The sequence below is a fragment of the Hypanus sabinus genome, chromosome 10 (assembly GCF_030144855.1).
Source record: "Hypanus sabinus isolate sHypSab1 chromosome 10, sHypSab1.hap1, whole genome shotgun sequence".
NCBI lineage: Eukaryota > Metazoa > Chordata > Chondrichthyes > Myliobatiformes > Dasyatidae > Hypanus > Hypanus sabinus.
Genome location: NC_082715.1, coordinates 69,782,606 through 69,808,875, shown reverse-complemented (window position 1 = coordinate 69,808,875; position 26,270 = coordinate 69,782,606). Strand labels below are relative to the sequence as shown.

The window sequence follows — 26,270 nt, the reverse complement described above, 5'->3', positions numbered from 1 at the left end:
ACAAAGCCATGTTGACTATTCCCAATCATATTATGCATCTCCAAATGTTCATAAATCCTGCCTCTCAGGATCTTCTCTATCAACTTACCAACCACTGAAGTAAGACTCACTGGTCTATAATTTCCTGGGCTATCTCAACTCCCTTTTTTGAATAAGGGAACAACATCTGCAAACCTCCAAATTTCTGGAACCTCTCCCATCCCCTTTGATGATGCAAAAACCATCGCCAGACACTCAGCAATGTTCTCCCTCGCCTCCCACAGTAGCCTGGGGTACATCTCGTCTGGTCCCGGTAACTTATCCAATTTAATGCTTTCCAAAAGCTCCAGCACGCACTCTTCGTTAATATCTACATGTTCAAACATTTCAGTCTGCTCTAAGTCAGTCCTACAATCACCAAGATCCTTTTCTGTAGTGAATACTGCAGCAAAATACTGATTAAATACCTCTGCTATCTCCTCTGGTTCCATACACACTTTTCTATTGTCACACTTGATTGGTCCTATTCTCTCACATCTTATCCTCTTGATCTTCACATACTTGTTGAATGCCTTGGGGTTTTCCTTAATCCTGCTCGCCAAGGCCTTCTCATGGCCCCTTCTGGCTCTCCAAATTTCTTTCTTAAGCTCCTTCCTGCTGGCATTATCATCTTGCAGATCTTTATCATTACCTAGTTTTTTGAACCTTTCATAAGCTCTTCTTTTCTTCTTGACTAGATTCACCACTGTCTTTGTATACCACAGTTCCTGTACCTACCATCCTTTCCCTGTCTCACTGGAACGAACCTATGCAGAACTCATAGGTTTGGGCAGGTTTGCTGGCTCTCAGTGGGAAACCCTGCTTCTAACTTGCCTTCTCTTCTTCATACCTCTGAATGCCAGCATTATCTATCAAGGGAAAAGAAATTTCCTCCGACCAAAAATTGGAGAGTGGTTGTCTCCTACTAATGATTCCCTCAAAGCTGATTGGTCCATTTTGCTGCCAATTTTTTGAAGTTGGATCTGGCTGTTCAAACTTGGTATGATTTTAGAACCACATGTTTATGTCTTCAATAGCTGTCTCCCACTGTGTTTCTGCCTCAGCTGAACTACTGTTAATACGCTAATCTGTAGCATTGTTACTTCTAAACCTGCCTGTCCTAATACTCGTCTGGCTGGCCACATTCATTCAAGAAACATAACCCAGTCTCTCTCCTCATAACTGAAATGTACTACCCCAGGTAACATATTGGTGAATCTCCTCTGCATCCTCTCTGGTCCAACCATGTTCTTCATGGTGACCAGATCTGCACATTATATGCTGGCTGGGACCTCTAATATTTTCTATAGTTGTACTGGAACCTCCCTGCTCTTTAATTCTATGCCCTGACATTAAATTCTCTGAAATTCAGTTTCTAGAGTTTCCTCTCGGAATTCTGCAACTACGTTGACCTTGTCCGCAGTGAATACAACTCTACGTCAATGTCCACCTTCCATTCTTAATGCGTACCAGTTCTTTCCTTGTTACTCTTACCTGGAAAAATCTTGGAAAATGTTAGGTTTTCCTTGATCTTGCCTGCTGATGATATTTTATGTCCCTTCCTTATCCTCCTCAAATATCTGCTGTTTCACCTCTTTTCTCATTTAATGCGTAGCTTTGAACCAACCTCTTTCTTAAAGCTTTTCCTCACCTGTTGTTTGGATTATTGTATTGGTCCGTCCAATATTTATTTTTGTTAACTTTCCTATGTAGAAGTTTCGTGATACTTTGCCGTACCTGCAGAAGTAAGCTGTTGTTGTAAGTTGACTTTTTTTTTTGTTAGCTTTCTTCCCTAAACTAGAGTTTACAACCTATTTTTAAAGCTATGAATAAGTTTATTGTCATCTGACTGCACATATACAACCAAAGGAAACATTGTTCTTCCAAACCATGGTGCACCCACAAAGCATATATTACATGCAGCACATAAATAAAACATTATCACAAATAGGTTGATATATATAATTCAAATATTTTCATCCACATAACACCTTTAATGGTTTCATGGTTAAAATTGCTTTTTTTTCTTTATGGTGAAACGCAGTAACAACCGTTGCAGTATGAGTTCAAGTCATTCCAGCTAATGGACAAATCATTTCTAGGCAAGAGTCGCCTACAGTGAAATGCGCCGTTTGCATGAGCAACCAACTCAGCCTATAAATAACACAATATAAATAATAGAAGAGAAGTGAGAGTGGATATTGAAATGCTGAAAAATAATGCTGGAGAGGTAGTAATTGGGGACAAAGAAATTGTGGACAAATTTAATGAGTATTTAGTTTCGGTCTTTGTAAAAGATGCTAGCAATATGCCAGAAATTCAAGAGTGTCAGGGAGCAGAAGTGAGTGTATTTGCTATCACTACAGAGGAGTGCTTGGGAAGCTGAAAGATCTGAAGGTAAATGAGTCACCTGGACCAGATGGACTATATCTCGGGGTTCTGAAAGAGGTAGGTGAAGAGATTGTGGAGGCATTAGTCATGACCTATCAAGAATCACGAGATTCTGGAGTGGTTCTGGAGGTCTAGAAAATTGCAAATGTCACTCCATGTTTAAAAAGGGTGGGAGGCAAAAAAATAAAATTATAGGCCAGATAGCCTGACGTAAGTGGTTGGGAAGATATTGGAGTCCATTGTTAAGGATGACATTTTCAGGGTCTTGGAAGTGCACAATAAAATAAGCTAAAGTCAGCAAGGGAGTTTAAAGGAAAATCCTGACAAATCTGTGAGAACTCTTTGAGGAACTAACAGGCAGGGTAGACAAAGGGGAATCAGTTGATGTTTACTTGGATTTTTAGGAAGCCTTTGACAAGGTGGTACGCATAAGATTGCTTAACAAAATAAGAGCACATGGTATTTAAAATTTTGAGAGGGATAGATAGAGTTGAAATGAACAGGCTGTTTCCATTGAGAGCAGGGGAGATTCAAACTAGAGGACATGATTTGAGAGTTAGGGGGCAGAAGTTTAAGGGAAACACGAGGGGGTATTTCTTTACTCAAAGAGTGATAGCTGTGTGGAATGAGCTTCCTGTAGAAGTAGTAGAGGCCAGTTCAGTTGTGTCATTTAAGGTAAAATTGGATAGGTATATGGACAGGAAAGGAGTGGAGGGTTATGGACTGAGTGCGGGTAGGTGGGACTAGGTGAGATTAAGGGTTCGGCACGGACTAGGAGGGCCAAGATGGCCTGTTTCCGTGCTGTGATTGTTATATGGTTATATGGTATTAGGGGAAAGGTACTAGGGGGCGTCACATGATGATGTAGGATCGAGACGTTGGGAATCCAGCTCCCTCGTAAAATGTAATGAAATAGGGTTTAAATGAAGAAGAGTTAACAAATATCTACTAGAAACTATTTATAAGCAACTCAGGATTATCTTTTGATATGGCTCCTAAACCGAAACAGAAGAAAGCTACTACTTCGAGGACTGCGCAAATCGGCGGGGAAAAAGGTCTAACCGTCTCAGCAAAGCCTTGGACTCAAGTTGGATCTCCTCCCAGCAAAGTGCATGGCGCTTCTGATGATGCGGGACAGGAAGTTGCAGCAATGTCGGCGGTCTTTAAGAAGAAATGGCAAGAACAACGCATGCGCGAAGGAACAAATATGCATGAACAGATATTAACAAAACTACAAATCCCAACTACGGCTGGAAGTGAAATTGGAAATGAATCGGAAGTGGAATCAGACTCTGAGAAATTCAGAGAAAGAAGAGGAAAAGAAGGAGGAGATCAAAGGAGACATAAAAGATATCCTGATATATATTATGAATGAATTAAAAACTATAAGAAGGATGCAGAATACACTCGATAATGTGGTGGAAAAACAAAAGAAGATGGATAATAAAGTTAAAGAAATGGAAGTAAAAGTGGAAGAAAACACTGAAAGAATAGATAAGATAAAAGACAATAATCTTGCCTGGACAATAGAAAGAAAACGGATGTTGGAAAAAATAGATGTGCTTAAAACTCTAGTAGACGAAATAATATCAAAATTGTTGGTCTTATGGAAGGTACAGAGGGAGAAAATCCAATAAAATTCTTTCAAGAATGGATTCCGAAAATTTTGGAAATGAAAGAAGGAAGCCAAGTAATTGAAATTGAAAGAGCACTCAGAGCTTTAAGACCAAGACCTCAACAAGATCAAAATCCAAGATCAATTTTGATAAAATGCTTAAGGTACCAAGATAAAGAAATGATCTTGAAGGCAGCTACTCAAGGTGCTAAAAAGAGAAATGGGCCATTGATAATAGAAGGGAAAAGAGTTTTTTTTTATCCAGACATAAATTAGGATCTTCTGAAGAGGCGAAAGGAATTTAATCCAGTGAAAAAATCTTTATGGGAAAAGGGCTATAAATTCTTATTGAGCTACCCAGCAAAATTGATAATTTTCCTGGATAACGAAGAAAGAAGATTTTTTTGTTGACTACCGGAAAGCGGAGAAATTTTTACAAGAATTACCTGATGTCCACGAAGAGGAGTAAAGAATTATAGAAATGAAATGGACTAATGATGAAGACTGAAACAAGGTTGGACTTGACAGACATTTATAAAAAAAAAGTTGAGGAGTATTAATTGGGAGTAGAGACATTAATTATTTTCTTTTTTTTCTTCACTAATATAATTTCTTTTTTTTTGCAGGGGAGCTGGAGGAGCTCCTGATCGATGGCTGCGAGTTTCACATGTACAATCATGGCGATTGCCATGACCCGTAAAATGGGGGGGGTAATGTTGTGTTCTTTTTATTCGCAACATTAGTGGGAGGGTATTTTGTTTTTTTCTTATATATTAGTTATATTCTATTTTTCTTCTTTTTTACCTGGATGGTTGGGGAGAAACTCATAGCAACATGGAGAATTTTAAAGCGTTCCCAAGGAACTATGAATGATTAATTTACTTAATTTTTTAAGTTTTAATGTTAATGGAATTAATGGACCTGTGAAAAGAAAAAGAGTTTTAACATATATTAAGAAAATGAAAGGAGATATAGCTTTTTTTACAAGAAACTCATTTAACAGAAACAGAACATAAGAAATTAAAGAGGGATTGGGTTGGAAATGTTATTGCAGCTTCATTTAATTCAAAATCAAGAGGAATTGCAATTTTGGTTAATAAATCTACCAATTAAAATACAAAATGTAATAATTGATTCTGTGGGGAGATATGTGATTATACATTGTCAAATTTTTTCAGAATTATGGACTTTTATGAACATTTATGCACCAAATGAAAATGATGCAAAATTCATACAAGAAGTTTTTTTGAACTTGGCTGATGCGCATGATAAAATATTAATAGGTGGAGTTTTTAATTTTTGTTTAGATCCAGTTTTGGATAGGTCAACTAAAAGTAATAAAACTAACTATCATTAATGAAAGATTTAAACCTGATTGATATATGGAGAAAAATTAATCCGAAAAAGAGATTATTCATTTTATTCAAATAGACATAAAACTTACTCAAGAATTGATTTTTTTTTATTATCAAAAAATATTCAAGATAGAGTGAAAAGTGTGGAATATAAAGCAAGAATACTGTCAGATCATTCCCCCTTGATAATGACAATGATAATTATGGATAAGGAGGAATCGATTTATAGATGGAGATTTAATTCAATTTTATTAAAACATCAAGATTTTTGTGATTTTATGAAAAAACAGATTCAATTTTTTTGGATACAAATTTACATTCAGCTGAGGATAAAATTGTATTATGGGAAGCGATGAAAGCATATTTAAGGGATCAGATTATGTTATACATCTAAAATCAAGAAGGAATACATGGCAGAAATAGATCAATTGGAAAAAGATATCATAAAGTTAGAAAAAGAATCTCAAAGATATATGACAGAAGAAAAACGAAGACAACTTGTTAATAAAAAACTACAATATAATACACTCCAGACATATCGTACAGAAAAAGTAATTATGAGAACTAAACAGAAATATTACGAATTAGGTGAAAGATCACATAAAATTCTTGCTTGGCAGTTGAAAACAGAACAGGTTTCTAAAACAATAAATGCAATTAGAACAAGTGTAAATAAGGTTACTTATAAACCTTTAGAAATTATTGACACTTTCAAAAAATTTTATACTGAACTATATCAATCAGAATCACAAAATAAGATTGCTGAGATAGATAAATTTTTATCACAAATAACCCTTCCAAAATTAAATTTGGAAGAACAGAAAGGATTAGATATGCCCTTTACATTAAAAGAGGTTGAAGAAGCTTTAAGCTCACTTCAGAGTAATAAATCCCCAGGAGAAGATGGTTTTCCTCCTGAATTTTATAAAAAATTTAAAGATTTATTAATTCCTCCTTTTATGGAATTAATATACCAAGTGGAAAGAATGCATAAACTCTCACAATCATTTTTAACAGCGATCATAACTGTATTGCCAAAAAAAATCCTTTAAAACCAACATCATATAGGCCTATTTCTTTGTTGAATACAGATTATAAAATAATAGCAAAAATTTTATCTAATAGAATATCTAAATATTTACCAAAATTAATACATATGGATCAAACAGGTTTTATTAAAATAGACCATCAATGGATAATATAACCTGGTTACTTAGTATAATTCATCTGGCACAAAAAAGAGAGGAAATGAGTGTGGCAGTTGCTTTGGATGCAGAAAAAGCATTTGATAGATTGGAATGGGATTTTTTATTTAGGGTATTGGAAAAATATGAGTTAGGAAAATCTTTTATACAATGGATTAAAACCTTAAATACTAATCCTCAAGCTAAAGTAGTTACAAATGGTCAGATTTCAACACCATTTTGCTTAACCAGGTCAACTAGACAAGGCTGCCCATTATCAACTGCTTTATTTGTATTGGCAATAGAACCATTAGCTGAATTAATTAGAACAGATTCAGACATTGGGGGCTTTAGAGTTAATCAAGAAGAATATAAGATTAATTTATTTGCTGATGATGTTCTGATTTATTTAACAAACCCATTGCAATCTTTGCAAAGATTATCTTTTAGATTGGAAGAATATGGGAAAGTATCAGGGTATAAAGTAAATTGGGATTAAAGTGAAATTTTACCCCTTACCAAATGAAATTATAATCAATGTTGATTAGTAACTCAATTTCGATGGTCAATAAATGGGATAAAATATTTAGGTATTAGAGTTGATAATGATGTAAAAAATTTATATAGACAAAATTATTTGCCATTATTAAAAAAAATAAAAGAAGATGTTGATAAATGGATGATGTTACCAATAACATTAATAGGTAGAGTTAATGCTGTAAAAATGAATATATTTCCTAGATTGCAATATTTATTCCAAACTTTACCAATACAATTGCCTCAAAAGTTTTTTCAAGAACTGAATAAATATGTAAGGAAATCCCTTTGGAAAGGAAAGATGTCAAGAATATCATTGGAAAAATTGACATGTAAATTTGATTTAGGAGGGTTACATCTTCCAAATTTTAAGAATTATTACAAAGCAAATCAACTTAGATTTATTGAGTCTTTTTTTGATGAAGAAAAACCGGCATGGATTAGAATAGAATTAGATAAGATAGGAGAAAACATACCAGAAGATTTTATATATAAATGGGAATCCAAGTGGATACGGGAACAAAATCTCCTATATTAAGACACTTGATTGATTTATGGAATAAGGTAAATATGGACGATGAGATAAAGAAATCTTTATTAGCAAAAAGAACTTTAATTCAAAATAAGCTTATTCCTTTTACAACTTTTACATAATTGGTTCCAAAAGGGGATTAAATATCTAGGTGATTGTTTTGAAGGAGGTATATTGATGTCGTTTGATCAATTAAAAAATAAATATAAAATATCAAATAACACTCTTTTCTGTTATTTTCAATTAAAGGCTTATTTACGAAGCTGGGACAAACAATGTTGATGCCAAAACCTAGTGAAATAGAAATATGAATTCAAAAAGGAAAAATTAAAAAAATTACATCTTGTATAATTTGATTCAAAAACTGACAATTAAATCAGGAATTCATAAATCAAGACAAAAATGGGAATCTGATTTGAATGTTAAAATTGATGGAATAAACTGGTCAAGATTATGTTCTGATAGTATGAGAAATACAATAAATGTTCAACTTAGATTAATACAGTATAATTTTTACATCAATTATGTATAACACCACAGAAAATAAACAGATTAAATTCAAATATGTCTGACCAATGTTTTCGATGTAATCAAGAAATTGGTACTTTTTTACATTCTACTTGGTTTTGTTTTAAAATTCAACCATTTTGGATAAATCTAAGACTTTTATTGGAACAAATTACTGGAGTACAACTCCCACATAGTCCAGAATTATTTTTATTAGGAGACATTGAAAGGACAATACCGAAACTTAAATTGAATAAGTATCAGAAAAAATTTATAAAAATTGCATTGGCAGTAGCTAAAAAAGTTATCGCAGTTACTTGGAAATCTGATTTATATTTAACTATGGATTGTTGGAATAATGAAATACATAGTTGTATTCCACTTGAAAAAAATTACATACAATCTAAGAAATTAATATGATATATTTTTGAAAATTTGGCTCCCATACTTACAAAAGATAGGGTTAAATACATAAGTCCTTTGAAGACAAAATTATAAAGTAATTGGGGAAAGTAAAAATAAATATTAAAATTATTTTGAACTCCATGGAGCATGTGGGGATCCTCCAATATCCAGGCAATCTTTCTCTTTTTTTACTTTCTTTAGATAAGTGTTAAGGGGAGGGGGGAGAGTTAATATTACTTTTCTCACTATTTTATCATCACATTTATTCTTTGTAATTTTCTAAAATTTAATAAATAAATAAAAATAAAAAGGGGGAAAGGTACTAGAATTGGATAGAAGATTGGCTGACTGGCAGGAGGCAAAGTGGGAGTAAAGGAAGCAGTTTCTTGTTGGCTGCCGGTGATGAGTGATTTTCTTCAGGGGTTGGTTATTGGGACTGTTTTTTTAATGTTATATGTCAATGATTTGGATTACGCAACTGAGGGCTTTGTGGCCAAGTTTGCAGACAATACAAAGTTAAGTGAGGGACACATACTGTTGAGGAAATAGGGAATCTGCAGAAGGACATAGACAGATTGGGAGAATGGGCAAAGAAGTAGCAGATGGAATATAGTGTAGGGAAGTGTATAGTTGTACATTTTGTTAAAAGGAATAAAGGCTTAGACTATCTTCTAAGTGGGGAGAAAATTCAAAAATCAGAGTTGAAAAGGAATTTGGGAGACCTTGTGCAGGATTCCGTAAAGGCTAACTTACAGGTTGAGTTGGCAGGAAGGCAGGCAAATGCAATGTTAGCTTTCATTTCGAAAGGACTAGAATATAAGAGCAAGGTATGATACTGAGGCTTTATACTGATACTGAATGACTTCCACCCAGTTGCACCCACCCCCATCAATGCAAAGTGCTTTGAGAGACTGGTTCTATTACATCTGAAATCCTGTCTGCCCACTACCCTGGACCCCCATCAAGTTGCCTATCACACCAACAGGTCAACAGAGAACGTCATCCCCACGGCACTTCACTCTGCCCTGACCTAACTGGGCAGCCCCAACTCTTACATCAGAATGCTGTTCTTGACTTTAGTTCGGCATCCCCACCAAACTGATTGCCAAACTTTGCCAGCTTGGTATACTGCCAGCTTTGAATACAGGCATGCCTCAAGGCTGTGTGCTGAGCCCTCTTTGGTGCTCCCTTTTCACTTATGATTGCATTCTTGTACATAGTTCTAATTGCATAATCAAGTTCGCAGATGACACCATGGTCATTGGCCTGATCAGAGGGGATGATCAGATGGCCTACAGGGATGAGCTCTAGCACCTGGCCACATGGTGAGCTGACAACAACCTGGCCGTTAACACCCAGAAGACCAAGGAGATCATTGTGGACTTCAGGCATGCTAGGAGCCACACTCATGTCCCCATCTACATTAACAGAGCTGTAGTGGAGTGGGTATCAGGCTTCAAACTCCTTGGTATCCACATTTCCAATGATCTCACCTGGTCCCTGAACTCCTCCATCCTGATCAAAATCTTTGTGTTATGACTTCATTGCAATGTACAGACATGTAAATTTAAAAGTCTAATGGCATGTAGAAAAAAGCTGTCGCATAGCCTGTTGGTCCTACTTTAATGCTGCGGTAGCATTTGCCAGACGGAAGCAGCTGAAACAGTTTATGGTTGGAGTGACTGGTGTCCCCGATGATCTTCCAGGCCTTCTTTCTGCACCTGCTGCAATAAATGTCCTCAGTGGAGGGAAGTTCACATCCACAGATGTGCTGGGCATTTCCAGGAATGAAATGGCTACCATGTGAGGAACGCTTGATAGCTCTAGGTTTGTACTGACTGGAGTTTAGAAGAATGAGGGCGAATCTCATTGAAACTTAGTGGATATTGAAAGGCCTAGATAGAGTAGATGTGAAAAGGACATGAGTTTTTAGTTAGTCACGGCATTAAAGGTAATGGGGAAGAAGGCAGAAAAATGGGGTTGAGAGGGGTATTAAGTCAGCCATGATGGAATTGCAGAGCAGACTCAATAGGCTGAATGGCCCAATTTTGCTTCTGAGCCATATGGTCTAAACTAGGATGGCAGCCCACAAGTTTTGCCACACATCCTGATGTCAACATTGCATGCCCACAATGATCAGCAGAAAAACACAAGCAACAGCAACAACAACAACAAAACAATAGCAGCAAAAAGGGAATCTGAATCAGGTTTCCCGTACATCACCTTGCGGAATGCATGTACTTTTCTCTCTCAGCAACCTTCCTGCACCGTACTAAGTTCACAGACCAAGGTCATATTCCCACCCAGAAGGTCACAACTTCATCCAGTAATCTCATTGATCCTCAAAGTCCCATCTGGTTCACTGGTTCTTCAGGGAAGGAGAATTGCCATCCATATCTGATCTTATCTGTATTTGGCTTCAGAGAGAGTGAGATGTCATTGACACTGAACTGCTCTGTGAGTTTGCTTAGCAAAGACAAGTAGCTTCACTGGGCAGATTGGCTAGCCAATAAATGCTGGGTTTGTCAATGATACCCAAATCCAAAAATCATATTCATCTTCAGAACGGTAAACAATGTGTACCATTAGTTTTCCTTTGTGTGCAGAATGCATTTTAACAGTTGCAGCAACAGTGTGGTTTCCAGTAAAGTCAAGACTGAGCAGGAAGTTGAAATTGCAACATTCCAGAAAGACATAACGGGTTAAGTTAGTAATTTGTGGGCCTGGTGTGTTGGTGCCAGAAATATGGAGACACTTGGGGGCTGCCCCAGTACTTCCTCATTCTGTGTTGGTCATTGACAAATAAAGCTAATCTTAGACTGATTTCAGAAAATGCTGTTTTAATCTTGCATTAATTATAAATGCGGATATTTATGATTATGATGGGATTGGATTAACCTCAAAATAAATTAACTTGTTGTTTGCAGTACTTATTTTTTCTGTGTTCTTTGGTATTCTCTTTGAAAAGTTCCATTTTGAAGAGCCCTTTTGAGGTGAAGTTTCTGAAATCCTCACTCACAGTGCAGTGTTCATTACTGCTCATTGAAAAATGCAGCCATCCATTTTCCACTGATTTAATGAAACATTTGAGAAAAATCTCAGAGGAAGAGCATTGGATATTGACAACTTCATAGTTTGTTTAGGGTTACTGTTTCTGCTTCATGGTGAATGCAGGACTTTTAGTTTGTGACAATCAGTATGTGATCAGATTTAGCTGAAAAAATTGGTTGTCATGGTAAAATCATTGATTTTGCCACAAGTATAAAAAAAACATTAGAAAGGAAATATCCTTTTACTTGATTTCACTGGAGTTTACACTAAAATGTATAACCTACTCAGAGAAATTGCAGTTTACTTTTACAGATTTTGCGGAATGTTACATAATCTTTCCAAAGTTTATAGTGCTAAAGATATAAAATTGTTTCCAGATGCAAAAATATTTAGCTTGGATGTGAAGCAGCAGAGCACAACTTTCTAGCTGTTCTTCGGTTTACTTGGGTTAAAAATGTAATTGTTATTGATGCATTTTACAAAATCCCCTGAAGACTCCTCAGCAGGTTATAAGGTGTTTTTTATGATGGTAGGGACAAGGTAAATAAACTGCTGTATTTGGGTTTGTGCTCTATGTAGCGACACTTCACTGCTTTCACACAAAAGAAGGAAACAACTTCTGTCAGTTGTAAAACTGTACTGAAATATCGATGCTGAAATAGACTTGCGAAAAAAATTGTTTATGATTTTTTGGTTAACAAGACCAAAAACATAAGAGCAGAATTAGGCCATTCAGCCCATCAAATCAGCTCCACTATTTCATCATTGCTGATTTATTTTCCCTCTGAACTCCATTCTCCTGCCTTCCACCTGTAACCTTTAACATCCTTACTGATCAAAAAATCTATCAACTTCTACTTTAAATATGCCCAATGACTTGGCTTCCACATCTGTCTGCGGCAATGAATTTCACAAACTCATCAGCCTCTGGCTAAAGAAATTCCTCTTCATCTCTGTTCTAAATTGACATTCCTCTGTTCGGGGGCTGTGGACCCTGGGTCCGAGGTTCCCCCACTATAGGATTAATCCTCTCCACATCCACTCTATCTCAGCCCTTCAATGTTTGATAGGTTTCAGTGTGAGATTCTCTTCTCACTCTTCTAAACTCCAATGAGTACAGTCCCAGAGCCATCAAATGCTCTTCATGCATTAACCTTTTCATTCCCAGGATCCTTGATGTTGGAGGGGGTGGAGGTGGGGTTAGTGTCCATGACTGAGCTAACTGAGTTTGCAACATTTTGCAGCTTTTTCCAATCCTGTGCAATGGCTCCACCGTACCAGAGAGTGTATTTACACCTGTAGAAATTTGCGAGTGTCATTGGTGATATACCAAATCTCTCCAAACTCTTAATGAAATATTGCTGCTGCTGCTGTTCCATCTTTGTAATTACATCAATCTGTTGAGTTTTGGATAGATCTTCAGAGATGTTGACGCCCAGGAACTTGAAGCTACTCACTCTTTCAACTGCTGTTCCCTCAAAGAGGACTGGTGTGTTCCCTCGGCTTCCATATCTTGAAGTCCACTATCAACTCCTTTGTCTTACTTAAATTAAGATTGTCGTTGCATCATCACTCAACCAGCTGATCTGTCTTGATCCTCTACACCTCTTTGTGACCATCTGAAATTTAGCTAGCAATAGTTACATCTTTGTCAAATTTATGAATGGCATTTGAACTGTGCCTAGCCCCATACTCGTCGCTGTCAAGATGGTAGAGCAGTGAACTAAGCACACATCAAGGATTGTCAGCAAGGACGTGATATTATTTCTGATCCACACAGAATGTGGACTCCCAGTGAGAAAGTCAAGAATGCATTTGCGGATGGAGGTACAGAGCTCTAGGTTTTGGAGCTTGTTGATTAGAACTTAGGGTGTGATTGTGTTAAATCAATAAACAACAGCCTGATGTAATTATATCTCTGATGTGATATAACAATATTGAATATACTGTATGTGACTAATGTTATGCAAACCTTGAGGAAATTTCGCCTATTATTTAAGTTAGGAATTTATCCTTTGGAGTGTAGGAGACTGAGAGGTGAACATATTGAGGTGAATAAGATTGTGAGGGGCAGAGATAGGGTGAATGCACACAATTATTTTTTCCTGGAGTGTCGGAATCAGGAACTAGAGGTTCTGAGGATTTGTGTGAAAGTGGAGGGATTTAATGGGCACCTGAGGGGCAAATTTTCACCTGGAAAATGGTCAATATATGGAATGAGCTGCCACAGGAAGTGGCTGAGACAGGGACACAAACAACATTGAAAAGACAATTGGACAGGCACATCGATAGGAAAGGCTTGGACGGTACTGGCCAAACGTGGTAGATGGGAGTCTTCATCCGCGTGAATCAGTTGGGCCAAAGGCTCTGTTTCAATCCTGTATGTCTCTATGACTCTAAGCAGAAAAACTGAACTGTGCATTGTATCGTTTCACATTGTTTGAATTGAAGGATAGTGAATACTTCGAATGTAAGACAGTACAGCACAGAATAAAAGCACACAATGTCCATGCTGAATTAAACTAAATCTGTTCTGCCTGAACATAATCCTTATCCATAGTTAATAATTCCTTGGAGTGAGTTTGATTGCCTGCAGAGGAATTTTCCCAAGTTTTTTTTTAATCCTTGTTGGGCCTGTTATTTTCTTTCAGAGTTTGTCTCTCTCCTGGGTGTTTGTGGGTAGGGAGGAGAGGGGAAACTAGCCATAATGCTCTTGCTGTCATGAATACAGTACAGAGACACAAGAGACTGCAGTCACTGGAATCTGGAGCAGCACACAGTCTGCTGGATGAACTCAGAGGATCAGGAGCATTGTTGTTGGGGGGGTGCAGGGGAGGAGAAGTTGTCGACATTTCTGGGATAAACCCTACAGCAGAGCAAATACAGCACAACCTTTGTAGTCCAGTCGGTATTTGCCTGCCTATACATTTTGTTTGCAGGACATCTCCTTTTTTTATGATCAGAATTTAGTCAGTCCTTGATTAATCATTTGCTCCAGATCTAAGGCTTGTCCCAAATGCATAAAATCCAAAAGTTTAAAGGAATCATGGTCATAGAGCAAAATAGCATGGATATAGGCCCTTTGGCCCAATCAGTCCATGCTGCCCACCCAGTTTCCTGCGTTTGGCCCATGCACCTCATCCTTCTTAAATGATACCATTTTACCTGCCTCAGCCACTTCCTCTAGCAGTTTGTTCCACACACTCACCACCATCTCAGCCCACTTCCCTAAATAAATAAAGCTCTCTTGTACTCAACAATAACTTTCTTCATTATCAACAAGAGCTATTTTTGTGTCATCTACAAATTTATAGATCATCGTACACGTAAATTTCAAAAATCCTTTCATTGTATTTAGGTTGTATTTATCAATAAACAGCTTGGCTATTTTTCCAGTTACAGCAACAGTAAAACTTGATCTCTTGGGTTATTCCATACCCTTGATATCACTTCATTTCTATAATTTGAAAGTGATGGGACTTTCTTTTAATAATTATTAATAAAATCTGCAGATGCTGGAAATCATAAGCAACACGCACAAAATGCTGGAGGAACTCAGCAGGTCAGGCAGCATCTCTATGGAAATGAATAAACAGTCAATGTTTTAGGCTGAGATCCTTCTTCAGGACTGAAAAGGAAGGGAGAAAAAGTCAGAATAAAATGGTGGGGGAATATGAAAAGGGTAGCTAGAAGGTGATAGGTAAAGCCAGGTGGGTTAGAAAGATAAATGGCTGGAAAAGGGGAAATCTGAAAGGAGAGGAGAGTGGACAATAGTTTGAAAGGAAAGAGGAGAGGACCCAGAGGGAGGTGAGATGGTGAGCAGGTTTCTGGCATACACTGTCACCTCTTTTACTCGATATATATCTGAATAAGCCTTTGGTATCCTCTTTGATATTTTAATTCACTTACCTTACTATTTCAACTTTTCTCTCCTTACAGTTTTTTAGTTAACTTCTGTTGGTTTTTTAAAGCTTCCTAATCATCTAACTTCCCACTAATTCTTATATTATATGCAAACACGAGGAAATCTGCAGATGTTGGAAATTCAAACCACACACACAAGATGCTGGTAGAACACAGCAGGCCAGGCAGCATCTATAAGGAGAAGCACTGTCGACGTTTCAGGCTGAGACCCTTCGTCCTTTTTGTGTGTGAGGTTCTTATATTATATGCCCTGTCTTTTGCTTTTATACTATATTTGATTTCTCGTTAGCAGTGATTTCCTCATCCATCTTTTAAAATACGTCTTCATCTTTGCGATGTATCTACCCTTCGCCTTCCGAATTGACCCCAGAATCTCCAGCCAGTGCTATTCTGCCATCATCCCTGTTAATGCCCCCTTCCAATCAAATTTGGCCAGCTTCTCTCTCATGCCTCTGTAATTCACTTTACTGTACTGGAATGCAGATGCATCTGACTGTATCTTCTCCCTCCCAAACTGGAGGGTTTATTCTATCATGCATATTTTGATCACGACCTGCTAAGGGTTGCTTTACTTTAAGTTCCCTAATCAAATATGTAATTTGCATTTATGTTCTTTGATAATTCAATAGCTTGCTCTCCATATTGTACTGTCCTGGCTTGTGTGTGACAGATGGGATACAGCATCCGTGGTTGATTCCGACCAACGGAAGGCCTGCATTTTTTAATAAATTTAATTTGATCTTTGAAATGTACTGCCTGAGGAGGTGATAGAATCAGATGCATTTGGTAAGTTTAGAACACATTTAAACAGATAAAAGGGCAAGGCGCAAAACGATAGTGGTCCTAACGTCGGAAAATGGAATTCATGTCGATGGCATGGACATGGGTAGCTAGAGTCTCTGTTGCACAACTCTAGGACTGTCCTGCATTTAGCTGTAGTAAAGTGGAAATTATTTCCAAAAATTTGTTTAATAATTTTAAAGGAGTTGACTTTTGAATGTGCTCTTTAAAAATACAGAAACATGCTGATTAACTTGTGCTCGAAAGAAAGTATCTGAAGTACCTACCTATATTTTTGTGATTCATCGTCCAAGTAGAACTGGTTGTACAGTGAGAAGGCCTCATTAGCTTCCCAATCCCTCATCTGGATTCGAAGGACGTAGTTCTTCTGATTGGTTAATTGGTAGACAAATTCATTTCCCAACCAGTGTTCTCCGGCAGGGTCACCAAATCCCTGTGGAGCAATACATTTTTTTTAGTGATATCTAATTTTCAGCATTTGAGGTAAAGCCATCCCCATCATTGAGCATACTTAGATGGAGCACTGTTGCAGAAAAGCAGCATCCATCATCAAGAACTGCACCATCCAGGCCATGCTCTGTTCTTGGAGGCCCAGGACCCATACTACCAGGTTCAGAAACCATATTACCCCTCATCCATTCTGTGTTGAACCAGAGGGAATAACTTTATTCACCCCCTACACTCTATTGTTCTCACAACATATTCTTACTTTCAAGGTTTGACTTCTCATGTTCTCAATGTTCATCGCTTATATACATTTTCTTTTTGTTTTTGCAGTTTGTTGTCTTTTGTACATTGGTTATTTGACAGTTTCGTGTGAGGTCTTTCAATGCTAGTGTTGTGTTTATTTGTATTTACTGTGAATGCCCTCAAGAAAATGAATATCAATGTAGAATATGGCTGCACATATGTACTTAGATAATAAATTTACTTTGAACTTGAAATGTTGTTGCCCAGGTGTGGGTTGCTCTGCTGAAGAGGTGTTGCAGTTAACCCCGCCCTGCCCACTCAGGTGAAGTTAAGGGTTGGTTTGCACAATCACTATTATACAGCAGCTGTGACATGCTTTCACCGTGGTTATATACTCCCACTTGGGATGTGTGTCAGAACCGTCAAAGGGTTCTCTGGTCTGGCCACACTGGCGGCTGAGGAGATGAGGGGAATGTATGTGTGGAGTAGGAGGACATGAGATAGCAGGAGAGAGGCAGTCAGTGCAAGGAGAGATTGAAAGTAAGGCCCCCCCCCCCCGAACTCTCCAACTAAGTCCAATTACATCCATGTGACTAATTAGTCTATTAACCCTTATGTCTTTGGAATGTTGGGAGCAAAGTGGAGCACCCAGAGGAAACCCACATGGTTATAGGAGAATGTACAAACTCTTTAAAGACAGAGACAAGAATCAAATCCTGATTGGTGATCGCTGGTGCTGTAAGGTGATTGTGCTTATCACTACACTACCATGCCACCCACTAGCTTAGAACCCCTCGATGCTCCATTAGAACAATGAAGATTGATCATATTTGGGAAGAACTTGAATAGGTTCATGGAGGGCAAGGGCCTGGAGGGATCTGTGCTGACTGCAAAAAATTGTGTCTCTCTCAGTAGACCAGATGAGACTGGTTCGGGCACAGGCAAGGACTGGTTAGGCCACAGTATGTTCGTATCCATGTTGTGTTGTTCTCTGAAACTTATTCCGGGGTGTGACCTGTCCTTGGAGAAGAGAGATAACTGATTGAAACATTCAGTTGTATGGGCTGGAAAGGATAAACATAACAAATTCTGCAAATGCTGAAAATCTTGAGGAAAACGCTCAAAGTGCTGGAGGAAGAGCAGGTCAAGCAGCATCCATGGTGAGGAATAAACAGTCGAAATTTTGGACCAAGATCCTCTATCAGAACTTCATCACCCTTAATCACGTGTAGGGATGATGTTTTCTCCTGGCTGCTGTATTGCAAAGATGTGTTTGCAGTCAGAAAGTAACATGTCAGTATTTCAGTCTGAGGTGAGAAGAAATTTCTTCTCCCAGTAGATAGACAACAGCAGGGAGCTTTCAGACCCAGAGTCCAATCCGTGAGCAAGTTTTGAAGGTGAAGGGAATCAGAGTTCATGCATGGCACAGCCACCTGTGATGTGAATGAATGGCATGGTTTCCTCCGGCAATCCAAAGACGTACCAGTTGGTAGGTTAATTGGTCAATGTAAATTAGGCGAGGGTTAGAATCAGGGGTTGCTGGGTGACACGGCTCAAAGGGCCAGAAGGGCCTGTTTTGTGCTGTATCTCAATAAATAAATAAAAAATTAAGAGTTAACACAACCACCATAAAAATACCTTAAACATTCTTATATCTGTTAACATTACAAATATTCAAGCTACTCAAATAGACCCATTGAGACTCTGCAGCAGTAGACATTTGACATGAATTTGAATTAAAACAGCTTATATCCAATAAGCAAACATGAGGAAATCTGCAGGTGCTGGAAATTCAAACAACACACACAAAATGCTGGTGGAACACAGCAGGCCAGGCAGCATCTACACGAATGAGTCCTGATGAAAGGTCTCGGCCAGAAACATCCACAGTGCTTCTCCTTATAGATGCTGCCTGGCCTGCTGTGTTCCCCCAGCATTTTGTGTGTGTTGTTTATATCCAATAAGCTTTCTGCTTGTAGAGATTATGGCAAAAGCATTAATTGCAACTAATTTACTGCCTTCTTGCCCATCACAGTTTCCTTCTCACCTGCGAGCCCCAAATTCCCAAGAATTCCAATTAAACAAGCTCTTCCTCTAATCCCCAATTCCTTCCAGCCTCACCCTTTGGTGTTTGTCATCCTTTTCCTGTTGCCACCCTGTTTGGCCTTCCCCACACGTCTGTCAGCATGGAGACAGGCTCACTGGTGCTGACAAGAAGTCGAGAATCTTATTTGGGTGCTTAACATTATTAAAGCAATTCAACTTTGACAGGTGAGGGGTTTATAAGGTGATGGTGGACCCTGCCAGATAATTCATAAGAAATTTAAAAAATTTTGACTGAGTGGAATGGTAGGTGCATGAAATGCCCTGCCAGGGGGTGGTGGTAGATGCAGATACATTGGAGACCTTTAAGAAACTCTTAGGGAGACACATAAATGATAGAAAAAAATGGAGCATTATGTTGGAGGGAAGGGTTAGATTGATCTTGGAGTAGGTTAAAAGGTCAGCACAACATCATGAGCTGAAGAACCTTATTGTGTTGTAGTGCTCTATGTTCATCCGTTGCAGAGTGTGTGTTTGGAGTGTCCATTTGGATGATAAGACATACGAGCACCATGATCGATGGTCGGAGACATTCTACCAGGACAAAAATGGGGCATAAGTTTAAGATGATTGCAAGAGAGCATGGGGGCAGGGAGGGATGGCATAGGTAGTATTTTTTCAACACACACTGTTGAGTACATAGAACACCACAACAGAAGTGGAGTTAGAGGCAGGTATATTTGGGACATTTAAGAAACTCTTAGATGGGCATATGGACGATAGAAAAGTGGAGGGGTATGTTGCAGGGAAGGGTTACATCAACTGACCTTAGAGTATGTCAAAAGGTCAACACAACATTGTGGGTCAAAATGCCTGTACTTGCTGTATTGTTCTACGTTCTATTTTCTAAATCCGTAACAAGTTGCAGTTGACTTGTGCTATTATAAACAGGAAATTGATGTAGATTACATTAAATGTATTATGGTCCTCTTCCATTCCGTGTGCAAAGACCAAAAGCAACCTTTACTCAACAGCAAAACTGAGGATCCTCATTACCTTAACCATCCTCAATGATATTTAAAGACTACAGTCAGGTTTTGTGCTTTTCATCATTTGGACCGAACAGGACAAGGGAGTACTACAGCAAACAGCCCTTACCATTTTATATTCTCTCCATGTGCGCTGGAAGTCTGTCTTGCCATCTTGGCGTCGTTGTATCACAGTCCATCCTCCTCCATGGATTTTCATTTCACAAAATGCCTATTGTATGAAGACAAATACATCGCAGTCGACTGCTGAGTTCTTGACTTCGGAAATGTTTGCATTCTATCATCTAATGATGTTTCCATTTGGGAAGGTGGCATTATTAATGCAATTGGAAAATGACATGCAAGCGTGCTTTAATGTACCGTAGCACATTCCTTATCCAATGGTTAATTCACTAGCTTGACTGCTTCCAGCACTTCTCAGCAACAATAATCTTTTGTTTTATATTGTTTACACTCTGTCTAAATTTGGAAGCTTGAAACATGAAATAGCACTAAAGGGCATGAAAAGTTCCCCAAAGTACTTTAACTTTAAGCTGAATTTGGAATAATAACTATGTACAAATTTAAATTAAGTGTAACTCTCAACACAAGTAGAAATACGAACTCTTTCATGCAAGCAATATGGATTTCAGAACTTGTAATTTCAAAGGACACATAGTGTTTTAAGAACAGCTTCTTCCCCTCTACCATCAGATTTCTGAATGAACAATGAACCACCCTGTGAACACTACCTCGCTATTTTTAGCTCTTATTTTTGCACAACTTATTTAATTTATTTTTCATATATTTCTTATTTATAGTATTTTACATATTGTGTTATACTGCTGCAAAGCAACAAATTTCTCAACATATGCACAAGAGATTCTGTTAATGCAACACACACAAAATGCTAAGGAAACACAGCCGGTCAAGCAGCATCTATGAAAATGAATAAATGGTTGATATTTCTGGCTTTGATCCTTCATCAGGACTGGAAAAGAAGCGGGAAGAGACACCAGAATCAAAAGGTGTGGGGAGGGGAAGGAGGACATGCTAGATGGTGATAGGTGAAGCCTAATCAGTGAGAAAGGTAAGGGGCTGGAGAAGAAGGAATCTAATAGGGGAGGAGGAACTCCAGGGGGAAGTGATAGGTAAGTGAGGAGAAGAGTGCAGCATAGAAGAGGGAAATTGGAGCAGAAGAAGAAAAAAATATACTGGAAGGAGATATCAATGTTCACGTCTTCAGGTGAGAGGCTTCCTCTTCTGTCACAACAAGGCCACTCTCAGGGTGCAGAAATGTTTAAGAAGCCTCCAACCTGATGGCATCAACATCAAGTTCTGCTTCCAGTATTTTTTTCACTTTTTTTTTTCTATTCTCGTCTTCTGCTATTCTCTCTGGTCTCTTACCGCTTCTCCTCACCTTCCTATCACCTCTCCTTGCTGCCCTTCCTTCTTCCCTTTCTCCCATGGTCCACAGGCCTATCAGATTCCTCCTTTTCCAGTCCTTTACCTTTCCCACTAACCTGGCTTCTAGCTTGTCCTCCTTCCCCTCCCCTTTAGTTTAGTTAGCCATTTGATTTCTAATTTAATTGGTTCGACACAATATTGTGGGCCAAAAGGCCTGTTCCTGTGGGGTCATATCTTCCAATACCTTTTCAGATACTGTATACCTTATTGTCACAATATGCTACATTTTTTGAAGAGGAATCTCTTTGCCTTATTATAGAAAAGCATTGGTTACTGGCACTGAAAGCTGTCTGTCTTCTCTAGCAAAGTAATTCATCATTCTGCTCTCCTCTTTGCACCTGTCCCAGTTCCTCCAGTGAAGCTGCACATGTGGATTCAATTCATAATAAAAGCAAGAACAAACTCAAAATTCTATGTTGCCATTCACTCTGCCGCAGCCCTTCAAGCAGAGTGGGCTTTACAGCAATCACCGATTGGGGTTCAGTTACCCCCGCTGTCATGAAAGAGTTTCTCTGTTTTCCCCATAACCATATAACAATCACATCATGGAAACAGGCCATCTCGGCCCTCCTAGTCTGTGCCGAACTCTTAATCCCACCTACCCGCACTCAGCCCATAACCCTCCACTCCTTTCCTGTCCATATACCTATCCAATTTTACCTTAAGTGACACAACTGAACTGGCCTCTACTACTTCTACAGGAAGCTCATTCCTCACAGCTATAACTCTCTGAGTAAAGAAATACCCCCTTGTGTTTCCCTTAAACTTCTGCCCCCTAACTCTTAAATCATGTCCTCGCGTTTGAACCATGTAAGGATTTCTCCAGGTTCTCTGGTTTCCTCCCACATTGTAAAGATGTACGGGTTAGGATCAATGAGTTGTAGGCATGCGATGTTGGCACAGGAAGCAAATGTGCGTTTCGATGTACATAAAGTATAGCTTTGTGTGACAAACAAAGCTTTCTTTCCCCAACACGGAACTGTTCCCACAACCTATGGACTTTAAAGGACTCTTCATCTCGTGTTCTCAATATGTATTGCTTGTTTATTATTATTAATTTTTCTTTTTGTATTAGCAATTTGTTGTCTTTTGCACATTGGTTGTTTGTCCAACTTGTTCTGTGCAGTTTTTCATTGATTCTACTGTGTTTCTTTGTATTTATTGTGAATGCTTGCAAGAGAATGAATCTCAGGGTTGTAAATGGTGAAATACACAGTATGGATGTTGATAATGTTTACTTTGAACCTTTGATCTTCAGTGGAGGAGGAATTTGTTTACTTGGATATTAAACTAGGCCTTGCCTGCCATCTGACTCTGTGGTCAGTACTTTCAAAAGAAAGCAGAGCAGAGTTGTTCTCATTGTTGTGAATATTTCTTTCTTTCAATATTAAGTTATCTGGTCTTAACAGCATTGCCTTTATGAACGCTTGAAAAGCACAGACTGGCTGCCATGTTTCCTGCATGGCTCCAGTGAAAACCTGTGGCCTTTGGAAGATGCTAAAAATGGAAATTTCCCAACGTGGTCCTGGGCAGAAAGATAGCTGAGAACTAGCTGGAGTTTACACTTCCACTGTATATTGTGAAATATGCTTTACTAAACTACGATTCAAAATCAGTTTTTTAATGCTATTTTTCATAAACCAGTGGTGCGTGCATTATGCTCAGAACAGCAATAATTTCCCCCACATTATTTATTTTCTATTCATTTGTTTTATTTTTATGTGTGCAGTTTGCCTTCTTTTGCACATTGGCTGATTGTCAGTCTTTGTAGATTTTTATTGAGTTGTTGATTTACTGTCAATGCTTCCAAGAAAGTGAATCCCAGTATATGGTGACAAATAAATACAATACTTTGATAATAAATTTACTTTGAACTTTAAACTCTGAAAATTAAGTTTTGAATACAAGCGAGGCTTGAGCGTTGCAAAGCAACTTGGGTTACATGTCATAAAATTCTTCTCTGTATAAAGTACTCAACATTTGAGGGAAAAACAGTCTAAAAATATATTAGAGACATCTTTGTCCTCAGTTGGTCATCAGCTCAGTCAGACATATCAGCCTCTTTTGAGACAGTGTAAGTGTTTAACATCAGGATCCCTGAATGGATTAATCAAAGTGGAATCAGTGGCTGCGTAGTTGTATGAATACTAAATGACAGTATAAAAGTTGAGCTTTTGTTTCAAACCTATTTCAGTGAAATCAAAAGGATGAGCACGTGTAGGTTAAATTATTTGGCAAACATTTGTTCATTCAGCTATAGATTGCTGTCCAAATGGATTATTCTACTCCTTAATGACAACTTAAATCCAGATGCTTTGGAATGTCTTTCTGATCATTTGCAACATGTCAACATGTTTTTTGGCAGGGTAGAAAAGTGATTGCTTTCATACTTAAGAACATGCTCTGGGTAGAACTAGTTAATTTAATAGAGCTAGGTCTCCACTAGGGATTATTTAAATTTGACTGTTATGACAGAGTGTAATATTTTGATTTATAGTTAAAATATTTTTGGTTGAAACCTTCTCCATATGAAGAACTACAAGATAATGGCCACTAATGGCGGCACAGTAGCAAAGCAGTTAGCATAACTTTTTACAGCAGCAGCGAATGAGGCTCAATTCCTGTTACTGTCTGTAAGGAATATGTACATTCTTTCCATAACCATGTGGGTTTCATCTGGGTGCTCCTGTTTCCATCCACGTCCCAAAGCCATACGGATTAGGTTTAGAAACTGTGGGCATGCTATGTTGGCACTGGAATCATGGTGACATTTGTGGACTGTCCCCAGCACATTCTCGGACTATGTTGGTTGTTGACACAAGCAAGATACTTCACTGTATGTTATAGTGTTTAGATGTAAATTTGATAAATAAAGCTAACCTTTGAATGACACAGATACTGTTTATTAGTGAAATGACAATGGAGAAGTGAGTGAAGCGCCTGTGTAGTACTTGTGTTAGCAGAATGAAGTTCCTGGGTTTCAAGTTCTCTGAGGATCTAACCTGGTCCCAACATATCAATGCAGTTATAAAGAAGGCAAGACAGTGGCTATACTTCATTAGGAGTTCGAAGAGATTTGGTATGTCACAAATACACTCAAAGAATTCTATAGATGTACCTTTGAGAGCTTTCTGACAGGCTGCATCATTGTCTGGTATTGGGGGGGGGAGGGGGCTACCGCACAGGACCAATTAAAGGTGCAGAGGGTCGCAAATTTAGTCAGCTCCATCTTGGGTACTGTTGTGAATAACTTGTAGGCTATCTTCAAAGAGTGGTGTCTCAGAAAGGCAGCATTCAGCACTAAGGACTCCCCCTCCCCCCAGCACCCAGGGCAGGGGTCGGCAACCATTACCACTGAAAGAGCCATATGGACACATTTCCCACAGAAAAGCAAACACTGGGAGCCACAAAACCCGTTTGACATTTAAAATGAAATAACAATGCATACAACGGTTTTTTTTGCCTTTATGCTATGTATAAACAAACTATAATGTGTTACATTTATGAAATTGATGAACTCCTGCAGAGAAAACAAAATTACACTTCTGCATGCAACAAAAACATTTTGAACTCTGAAAAAAAGACGTTGGGTTGAAGGTTACTCCATAGTTAGCCTACCTTCGATCGAAAAATTAAAAGAAATCGCGCACTGGCTGGTGTCAGGGATTGGCAGTGGTAACGTATATTAATAGCGATAAAAATCACGTTGTGGCGGTGTGCTGCACGCGGCGCTAAGATAACGACACTGCAGTCAAAGGTAACTTTATTCGAACTAAACAGCCTTGCTTTAAAGCCTCCCTCAACCTGCCCCCCCGTGGGCGCGGATGCTCCAAAAGACACGTACTCACAAACCCCCGTAGGCTATCTCCCTTAGCCAGAACGGTGGCTAATTGTGAGCCGGTTCGGATGTGCCAGGAAATGGGGTCGCCTCAACGTTTTATTTAGATTGTACAAGATCACCATTATCTTCAAATTTCGAATTGCATTTCAAAAACTAACAATCCACGGGGAGCCGCAGCACAGAGATCAAAGAGCCACATGTGGCTCCGGAGCCGCGGGATGCCGACCCCGACCCAGGGCATGCCCAAATCTCATTGTTACCATCAGGTAGGAGGTAAAGAAGCCTGAAGCACACACTCAGCGATTCGGGAAGAGCTTCTTCCCTTCTGCCATCTGATTCCTAATTGCACATTGAATCCTTGGACACTACCTCTCTTTTTTAATATATAGTATTTTCTGTTTTTTGCATGATTTTTAATCTATTCAATATACATATGCTGTAATTGATTTACTTATTATTACTATTTTCTCTCTCTGCTAGATTATGTATTGCATTGAACTGCTGCTGCTAAGTTAATAAATTTCACATCACATGCTGGTGACAATAAAACTGATTCTGATTATCTCCATGATGAAGTTCAGTGAAAAGTTGATTCACACACTCCAGTTAAGCACCTGGGAGATAATAATTGCAGAATCTGGAGCTGCTCGCTTCCATTATGCTGCCAACACTGGTAACGTCGCTGAAACGTTATCTCTGTCTATCCTTCTACATTATCTATCCTTCTACTGAAAGATTTTTTTATCACATGGGCAGAGGGAGAGGTGATCTTCAGACAGAATCACTTCAACTTACCAGGATGTAATTTCTGCCAAGAAAAATCACCTTCCTTCGTTTCTTTTCCTCTGCACCATGTGTTCCTGATCCATAAAGCCAATATT

General features: G+C 38.5%; 2 protein-coding genes across 2 annotated transcripts in view; one reads left to right on the top strand and one right to left on the bottom strand.

The window, feature by feature from the left end:
- mcph1 (microcephalin 1) overlaps positions 1 to 26,270 on the top strand; it is a 288,336-nt gene that overhangs the window by 121,252 nt on the left and 140,814 nt on the right. The gene's annotated exons all lie outside the window — the stretch shown is intronic.
- LOC132400743 (angiopoietin-2-like) overlaps positions 1 to 26,270 on the bottom strand; it is a 102,226-nt gene that overhangs the window by 21,992 nt on the left and 53,964 nt on the right. The window contains exons 6-7 of the mRNA XM_059982041.1: positions 20,212 to 20,313; positions 16,587 to 16,753 (exon numbers count right to left, since the gene is read on the bottom strand). Of these exons, the coding sequence (XP_059838024.1) occupies positions 16,587 to 16,753; positions 20,212 to 20,313 (269 nt within the window). The remainder of the gene's footprint in view (positions 1 to 16,586; positions 16,754 to 20,211; positions 20,314 to 26,270) is intronic.